Source organism: Nerophis lumbriciformis, linkage group LG11 (genome assembly GCF_033978685.3).
Source record: "Nerophis lumbriciformis linkage group LG11, RoL_Nlum_v2.1, whole genome shotgun sequence".
Classification (NCBI taxonomy): domain Eukaryota; kingdom Metazoa; phylum Chordata; class Actinopteri; order Syngnathiformes; family Syngnathidae; genus Nerophis; species Nerophis lumbriciformis.
Window position 1 is genome coordinate 42285865 of NC_084558.2, and position 9963 is coordinate 42295827.

The 9963-nt window shown below is 40.2% G+C and overlaps 1 protein-coding gene across 7 annotated transcripts in view; it reads left to right on the forward strand.

Moving 5' to 3' along the window:
- fcho2 (FCH and mu domain containing endocytic adaptor 2) overlaps window positions 1–9963 on the forward strand; it is a 195596-nt gene that overhangs the window by 64854 nt on the left and 120779 nt on the right. For all 7 annotated transcript variants that reach the window (XM_072914142.1, XM_072914143.1, XM_072914144.1 and 4 more), the window contains exon 8: window positions 9406–9502. In XM_072914142.1, the coding sequence (XP_072770243.1) occupies window positions 9406–9502 (97 nt within the window). The remainder of the gene's footprint in view (window positions 1–9405; window positions 9503–9963) is intronic.

A 9963-nucleotide genomic window follows, 5' to 3' on the forward strand; every position in this document is an offset into this window, starting at 1 on the left:
TTCATAGTTAATATTATTAATCCCACTTTCTGTATTTTAATGTACATTTTGGATCTCCCATTCAGTAAAAAACTGTAAAATTCCATTCCGTTTTTTTGAGGTGGTCTGTCATAACTTTTTTAGAACTCTATCGGACATTGTGGCTTTTGGTATTAGTGTTCCTGGAAAAAAAGGGACCCAAACACACACACACACACTGTACAGCAGATTTTTACAGCTAAATGTGTATATATAATTTATACACATTGGCCCCACAGGCAAATTTTTTCTCTCAATGTGGCCCCCGAGTCAAAATATTTGCCCAGCTCTGCCATAAGGTGTCCAAACTTTTGGACTTGGGGGCCGCATTAGGCTAAAAAAAATTTGGCCGGGGGCCGAAAACCGACTGCATGTGAAGTTACAATATGTATGGCACATACACATATATATATATATATGTATATACCGTATTTTGGCACATACACATATATATATATATATATATATATATATATATATATATATATATATATATATATATATATATATACACCGTATTTTCCGCACTATAAGGCGCACCTAAAAACCACAAATTTTCTCAAAAGCTGACAGTGCGCCTTATAATCCGGTGCGCCTTATATATGGGTTAATATTAATATTAATTTTCATAAAGTTTAGGTCTCGCAACTACGGTAAACAGCCGCCATCTTTTTTCCCCGTAGAAGAAGAAGAAGCGCGCGGTGCATGCTGGGATATGTGACGTTTCATTTCCATTTGTGTGTTTATGTAAAGACCCCAAAATGGCTCCTATTAAGTGTGTTGTCTGTCTAATTATAAATAATGCAGACGAGGCGTGTTAACTGAGTTCTCAACGTTTACTCACAGCGTGCTCATAACCACATTCTAACTGCCAGCATACAACGCTTCTCAGGGCTACCGCGCATGCTCGTCACTATCGTTGCATGCTGGGTAGTGTAGTTGTTATATTTGCTAGCTCATAACATCACATTAAGAGACACGCTTACGCGCTTAATTCAATACTCGCCGTCATTCCGGGTGGATTGACAACAGACCTCCAGCCGCTAGATATTGGTGTCAACAGGGCATTCGAAGCTAGACTGCTAACTGCGTGGGAACAGTGGATGACAGAAGGCGAACACACGTGACGTTCACCAAGACAGGGAGACAGCGCCAGACGACATACGCCAACATCTGCCAGTGGATCGTAAATGCCTTGGCAGATATTTCGGTCACAACTGTGGTCCGAGCTTTCCGGAAGGCAGGATTCACAGAACTGCTGGACAACAGCGACACTGACTCCGATTACTTCGACGAGACGGAGCCGGCCATTTTGGATCCCACATTCGCCCAACTTTTCAATTCGGACACCGAAGGAGAAGAATTCGAGGGATTTATGAATGAAGAATAACTTCAGAAAGTGAGCGTTATGTTTATTTTGTGTGTTGTGACATTAATGTTCGAGCAACATTATGTTGCTATTGCTCTGCACTATTTTGAATTTTACTATGTTTGTGATTGCACATTTGCGTACATTTTGGGAGTGAACAGAGTTGTTAGAACGCTGGTTTTTAATATATTATTAAAGTTTGACTGACCTATCTGACTGTTTTTTTGACATTCCTTTAGCGCAGTTAGATGCGGCTTACAACACGGGGCGGCTTATAGGTGGACAAAGTTTTGAAATATGCCGTTCATTGAAGGCGCGGCTTATAACCCAGGGCGCCTTATGGTGCGGAAAATACGGTGTATATATATATATATATATATATATATATATATATATATATATATATGTGTGTGTGTACACATTATAATAATACAATGGATATATAATTACCAATGAATATGATTGGATATTAAGAGTATGTGAAAGTTTGACTCCTACCTTGTTTACTTCTGTGATAACTTCCTTAAAGTTTTGTAATCAACCAGAAATGTCAAGCAGCTAAAATGTGCCAAACATGGATAAGTGTGGAGAGTATTTTTCTATTTCCCATCATGCATTGTAATAGATGATTACAATGCATCCATTGCATACACCAATCTAAATTGGTGTAATTTAGATTATTATGTTGCTTGGATGTTTTTCTAATATCCACAAAATTCAAATTGTGTTATGTGTGTTTTTTTTGTGAGCCATGAGTAATTAAAGTTGTTTGGATTGCGTCATATCCATGCTCACTGGCCTAGTGGTTAGACTGCAGGGGTCGGGAACCTTTTTGGCTGAAAGAGCCATAAAAGCCAAACATTTTAAAATGTATTTCCGTGAGAGCCATATAATATTTTTTAACACCGAATACAACTAAATGCGTGCATTTTTAAGTAATACCAACATTTTTAGAGTACAATAAGTCTCTTATTCTTTTTAATAACATTGTTATTCCGGAGCTAACCAATAATAAATAAAATACTTCTTACCAATAATGTGACTTCTTGAACAGATGCGGTAGAAAATGGATGAATGGATTAAAATCTATGAGAATGTTTTATATTTTTAACATTATTTTTAACACTGTGATTACCAGCGGAATTATTCATTACTTATCATGTAAAGCAATGTCAGCTAAGATTTATCTGAGAGCCAGATGCAGTCATCAAAAGAGCCACATCTGGCTCTAGAGCCATAGGTTCCCTACGCCTTGGTTAGAGTGTCCGCCCTGAGATCGGTAGGTTGTGAGTTCAAACCCCGGCCGAGTCATACCAAAGACTATAAAATGGGACCCATTACCTCCCTGCTTGACACTCAGCATCAAGGGTTGTAATTGGGGGTTAAATCACCAAAAATTATTCCCAGGCGCGGCCACCGCTGCTGCTCACTGCTCCCCTCACCTCCCAGGGGGTGATCAAAGGTGACGGGTCAAATGCAGAGAATAATTTCGCCACACCTAGTGTGTGTGTGAGACAATCATTGGTACTTTAACTTTTTTAACTTTAACATATAAGTAAATGCTGTGCTGTATTTACTTCAAAGCACAAATAAATTACTCGCGTTGTTCACAAGATGTCGGCAAATTTGCAGCTATAAGCCGGAAAGATATTTGCAATTAATTTGAAAACACCCGGTAGTTTGGACACCCCTGCCATAAGGTGTCAGGCTGTTGACAATATGTACCGTATTGTCCGGACCATAAGCTGCACCCACAAAATTTTGGAAGGAAAAAATATTTTCCATATATTTACCGAACTGGACTTTAAGCCGCAGATATATACGTTGTAAAATGAGTTATTTACACAAAAAGATTTTGTAAATGTTTATTTACATACCTTAACTATTTTTCAAACAGTGTCTGTAACACGGCAGTAAAATGGCTGATCAAACAAAACAGAATTAATCGTCATGGACCCACTAGCTGCGGAAGCTAGCTCTCAAATCCGCTAAACAGACTCAAGAACTCCACAGTGACGTTTTGGTGAATTTGTGAAAGTGAAATAATACCAAAAAAATGCCATTGCAACACAGACACTTTAACACATTGGACGGTTTATTAAGTAAGAATTGTTTTAGCTATATTGTAAAACTAATAAACGTTGCTTGGAGTGATGAATGAAGAATCCTTATTTGTAGTAACGTTATGGACGACTTGAAGACGGAACAGGACTTCTACGTCCGGTTAAAAGGAATACCTGCAGTGAGCGAACTCGTCCAAAAGATGACGCCATAGCACAAACAATAACACACTTTATCAGTGTGTTTGCTTGGCAAAGAAAATCCATAAATTAGCCGCACCGTTTTATAAGCTGCAGGGTTCGAAGCGTAGAAAAAAAAGTAGCGGCTTATAGTACGGAATTTACGGTACATGTTATCATGATTGTGCCTGTTACTACATTACATACATACTGTAATTATAGCGTGTATATAAAACCTTAGGGAGGCTTTTGAATGTTTTTTAGAGCACTTCATAGGTGGAATAAAGCCACTCTCATAGGCTCCATTGTGAGCAGACTTTTGATCGCATTTATTTACTACCGTAAAATTCTCGACTATAAGCCGCTGCTTTTTTCGTACACTTTGAACTCTGCGGCGTATAAGACGGTGTGGCTAATTTATGGATATTTCTTTGCTGACAGCATAATAAAAAATAAAAAAAATAAAACAAGCAAATACACTAGGAAAATGTTTTATTGTTTGCGCTATGTTGCCATCTTTTGGACAAATCCGCTCACTGCAAGTGCTGCAGTGTCCTTCTGTGTAGTGCCGTTCATTATTCAAGCCGTCCATAGCGTCTTTACTTGTATGGATTCTTCATTCATCGCTCCAAGCAACGTTTGTAAGTTTTACAATATAACTAAAACTATTCTTACTTACTAAACCGTCCCATGTGTGATGTCTGCAGGACTGTTTTCGTGCATATTTGTACATGCTACCGTAATGTAATGGCGCTAGCGTCGTTAGCATGAGCTAATTTGCTAACACGTCTACGAGTGTCTGTGTTAGCATTATTAACCTTACAATAACATTTTTGTTGTATTGTTTAATTTTCGCAAATTCCTCAGTAAATTCACCAAAATGTCACAGTGGAGTTATTGAGTCTGTTTAGCTGATTGGCGAGCTAGCTTCCGCAGCTAGTGGGTTCATGACGACGACTTCTGTTTTGTTTGATCAGCCATTTTACTGCCGTGTTACAGATACCTACTCAGTGGCCTAGTGGTTAGAGTGTCCGCCCTGAGATCGGTAGGTTGTGAGTTCAAATCCCGGCCGGGTCATACCAAAGACTATAAAAAATGGGACCCATTACCTCCCTGCTTGGCACTCAGCATCAAGGGTTGGAATTGGGGGTTAAATCACCAAAATGATTCCCGGGCGCGGCCACCGCTGCTGCCCACTGCTCCCCTCACCTCCCAGGGGGTGATCAAGGGTGATGGGTCAAATGCAGAGAATAATCTCGCCACACCTAGTGTGTGTGTGACAATCATTGGTACTTTAACTTTTAACTTTAACTTTAGAAACAATTGAGGTATGCCAAAGATTCACGGATTCTTTCTTTGTAAATAGTCATTTCACAACGTACTGTAAATATCTGCGGCTTATAGTCCGATGCAGCTAATATATGTAAAATATTTTTATCTTCCAACATTTTGTGGGTGTGGCTTATATACCGGTGCACTCTATAATCCAGAAAATAGGGTAGTTAGAATGCATAAAAAAGACAAATGTGTGCTCGTTTTACAGAAGGATTGTGGGAAAAAAATAAAAAAGTGCAGTTCCCCTTTAAAAGTAAAAAAAAAAGTGTACCACTTTTCCGTTTATAGTCTTAAAGGGGAACATTATCACAATTTCAGAAGGGTTAAAACCATTAAAAATCAGTTCCCAGTGGCTTACTTTATTTTTCGAAGTTTGTTTCAAAATTTTACCCATCACGCAATATCCCTAAAAAAAGCTTCAAAGTGCCTGATTTTAACCATCGTTATATACACCCGTCCATTTTCCTGTGACGTCACACAGTGATGCCAATACAAACAAACATGGCGCATAGAACAGCAAGCTATAGCGACATTAGCTCGGATTCAGACTCGGATTTCAGCGGCTTAAGCGATTCAACAGATTACGCATGTATTGAAACGGATGGTTGTAGTGTGGAGGCAGGTAGCGAAAACGAAATTGAAGAAGAAACTGAAGCTATTGAGCCATATCGGTTTGAACCGTATGCAAGCGAAACCGACGAAAACGACACGACAGCCAGCGACACGGGAGAAAGCGAGGACGAATTCGGCGATCGCCTTCTAACCAACGATTGGTATGTGTTTGTTTGGCATTAAAGGAAACTAACAACTATGAACTAAGTTTACAGCATATGAAATACATTTGGCAACAACATGCACTTTGAGAGTGCAGACAGCCCATTTCAGGCGCGCTAAGAACATATATTTTTCCACGATTTCAGCACTCAGGTTAACCATACCTAAATAGACACAAAATACTGCATTACACAAGACTACCCGAATGTACTCGAATGATTGAAAAAAAATAATGTTTTTAAGCTAAATTATTGGTAAACATAGTTTATGTATAATAATTTACGTAAAACCGCGAGTAATGAATAACGTTTTCATCAATTAATATATTCTGTAGACATACCCTCATCCACTCTCTTTTCCTGAAAGCTGATCTGTCCAGTTTTGGAGTTGATGTCAGCATCTGCTTTGAGTGTCGCAGGATATCCACACATTCTTGCCATCTCTGTCGTAGCATAGCTTTCGTCGGCAAAGTGTGCGGAACAAACGACTGACCATTTCGTCGGCTTTCCCCACAGCCTCGTATTTTGAACACATTTCGTCCAATTTCTTGCCACTTTCGCATCTTTGGGCCACTGGTGCAACTTGAATCCGTCCCTGTTCGTGTTGTTACACCCTTCGCAAAGGCAGAAATATTGTCTTCTACTGGGTGGTACTGCAGCTGTCCCTAATGATTTGTCTGTTATTGTTGTGCACATTGCTGATCGGAGGTGCAGAAGGACCAAACGCGTGTTGTGACACGTACATTTTCACCCACTATCAGCTCTCTGGTCACGATGGGGAGAATAAAATGGTGCGAGGGGAAGAGGAGTAGGTTGGTGGGGTAGGAGAAGACGTGTGCCGCCTGAAGAGGGAAAATGCCTTTTAAAGGGTTCCATGGTAGAGTGAAAAGAAGTGCTGTTTGTGTGTGTGTGTGTGTGTGTGTGTGTGTGTGTGTGTGTGTGTGTGTGTGTGTGTGTGTGTGTGTGTGTGTGTGTGTGTGTGTGTGTGTGTGTGTGTGCGTGCAGCAGGGCAGGTGTATCTGTCAGTGTGCGTGCTCTGTTTGTTTTTGTAAGTGAGCTCGTGTGTGGGAGTGGGGATGCCTTGAAGGGAGAGAAAAGCCGCACTTGGTGGGGGAGGACAAGGGGTGGGGGGTCCTCGCGTGTGTGCGTGCGTGCGTGTTGGTTCACGCAGGTTGAAGACATTAGTGCCCTCCTCATGGCAGCAGCACCTGACAGCTTGCGTGAGCAATGCATCCCCCCCACACACCTCGCCACACATAGTGTCTAACATCCTCTGCTGCAGAGGCGCTCACAGCTAATGCACCTCTCCACGGGACCCCCCAGGGCGATGTGGAGGGGTGTGTGTGTGCGTGTGTGTTACTTCTGTGTGTTTGTTTTTAATGGCCCCAGCCACTCTTACAGTATCACGCACGTCTAAGTGGTGTGGTGACACGACACACTTCTATACGTGCCATATAGACCCCCCGCCCCCAACCCCGCACAAACGCACATTCAAAACAAACACCGCTCACTTGGGGAGGGGGGGTGCAGACAACAATGATTCAAGGTGACGCCTTAAAGGACAGTGTGTCGCCCTGCAGGCCAAAGGGATGGAAATATCAAGTGGAGGCGAATCAGCATCAGTTACACGCAGAGCGAGCATTAGCAGCCAAACCCCGCCCCTCCCTGTCCGCCATTACAAAACACAATCGCACCGCACACTCTTAAACCCTTGAATTCCCTTCTTTTCCCACGCCATACTGCGGTGAAAGACAAACCGCTCTAAGTAGGGAGTCCTACGGGTACCACAAGGCAGAGTCGTGTATAAAGAGTGCCATCTTTGCTACCAAGGACGTGTGCGGCTGTGCTCGGGTGCATGCAATTGCTGTCGTTTTGACATAAGTTTTTCTGATTAAATAAACCTAAATAATATATACATATTGTCGGAGGCAGATATTTACATATATCCGAATTTAAATGTTACTTCTTTTTATTTCATAATCATATTACAAAACAGCTAGTGTTTTTCTTCCAATTGTGGTCTTTTGGTTGTCTGCAAAACTGTGTGCTTAACCTTGAATGAGGAATGTTATAAAGAGAGATAATGGGCATTTGTTTTAGCTAGAGAGACATGACTGCCAGGGACTTAAGAGGGGAGAGGGTTTTTCGGGGGGGCAGACCATTTTAGCGAAGCGATTGAATGTTCTATGCTGGACTGGTCTCAATGTATATATGCAAGGCTTTGCAAATATATTACAAAATACCTATTCTGTCTCTGGTGGTTTTTCAACTCAGCTTTAAGTGTCGTAAAGAGCTTGGGAGCGACTTGTGACTTGAATTCCCTGGGAGGAACAACTGGTCCAAAACGCAACAATATACATATATATAGGGATGATGTTCGAAACCGGTTCTGCCGGTTTTTCGATAAGAAAAGAACCGATTCCATGGACTCGAATCCCTTTTTGTGAACCGGTTCCCGTTATCGAGGCCACTATAGTAAAGAAAAAGAGTTGGTTCTTTATTCCAATCCCGTCCCACAAGAAATGCCCTGTGGGACATCACAGGAAATGACGTAGCTCAGTCATTAGACTGAGCTACGTCATTTCCTGTGATGTCACACAAGCAGCAAAAATAATGGACAGGAAAAAATGCCTCAAGGCATGGCTCTTCACCTATCGTGATCACAGAGACAGGTTGTTTTTGTGTTACTGTATATATTTGTTTTTCTGAAAAATCCCACTTAATATACTTTGGGTAACAACAGTCAATATTTGTTTATTTAATTTTTTTGGGGGGTAACAGTCAATATTTATTTTTTTATTTTATTTTATTTTTTTCTTATGAAAAAAAGTGAGCTTTTGTTAAACCAAATATTGTGTTTTTTTCCATATACAACAACCTATCTGGATTCGATAAGAGAATCGATAAGGAATCGGTTCGATAAGAGGATTCAATAATGGGCTCGAACTCGATCATTTCTTATCAAACATCATCCCTACATATATATATACATAGTTTGGACACACCTTCTCCTCATTCACTGCGGTTTCTTTATTTTCATGACTATTTACATTGTAGATTGTCACTGAAGGCATCAAAACTATGAATGAACACATGTGGAGTTATGTACTTAACAAAAAAAGGTAAAATAACTGAAAACATGTTTTATATTCTAGTTTCTTCAAAATAGCCACTCTTTGCTCTGATTACTGCTTTGCACGCTCTTGGCATTCTCTCGATGAGCTTCAAACACACCCGTGAAGTGAAAACCATTTCAGGTGACTACCTCTTTAAATGGTTTCACAATTGGAATGTGATTCGATTTTTTTTTTCAGCACCCTTATTCATACACACTGTTAGGTGTGTACCCAAAGTTTACAGCTTTTGATAAGTGAATGCAATTTTTTTTGTTTTGTTATAAATTAAATGGCAAAATAATCCACAAAGTCTAGAGCCAAGGCCCCCATGTAGTATAATTATGTGCGATAGAGAGAGCAGAGACTTGTATAGAATCAGGCTTTTTAGTTTGTTTATTTAAAAAAAAAGCAAAGTATTGATGGATCTGTTCTAAAGGAAATGGGGCGCCCTCATATAATGTTTGGGAAAGAATGCATATGTTTACTGTGCTGGTTATGTTTTTTACTATGGAAACTAAATACTGAATTTACTTAGTTTTGTGTAAATTTTGCAGGTTCACACTGAATTTGTGAGGAACATCGAGAACACCTCTGTAGACGGCTTAATACAGAAGCTGGCAGAAAGCAAAGGAACGGGCAAGGAGCGACCAGGTGAGCCCCTTCCTTCTTTTCCTTCTTGTCGCGATCTAAATATTAGAGACGTGACCCCCGCGAACAAATCTAGTCTTTTGAACGGCTCTTTTAAGTGAATGATGAGAACCGACTCCCAGTTGTGAGTGACTTGTTTGGGGAGCCGTTTTTCATGCACATGCAAATTTTGCGTCAGTAATTGCCCACTCTGCACGTGTGTGCCACCCGACTGGCAACTGGACTAGAAAACAAGTCAGCGTTAAAGGAAATTTAGCAGCATTTGGATTTTTTTGGGGTTTTTTTTAAATAGAAAAAATATATACTTTTACATACAGGTAAAAGCCAGTAAATTAGAATATTTTGAAAAACTTGATTTATTTCAGTAATTGCATTCAAAAGGTGTAACTTGTACATTATATGTATTCATTGCACACAGACTGATGCATTCAAATGTTTATTTCATTTAATTTTGATGATTTGAA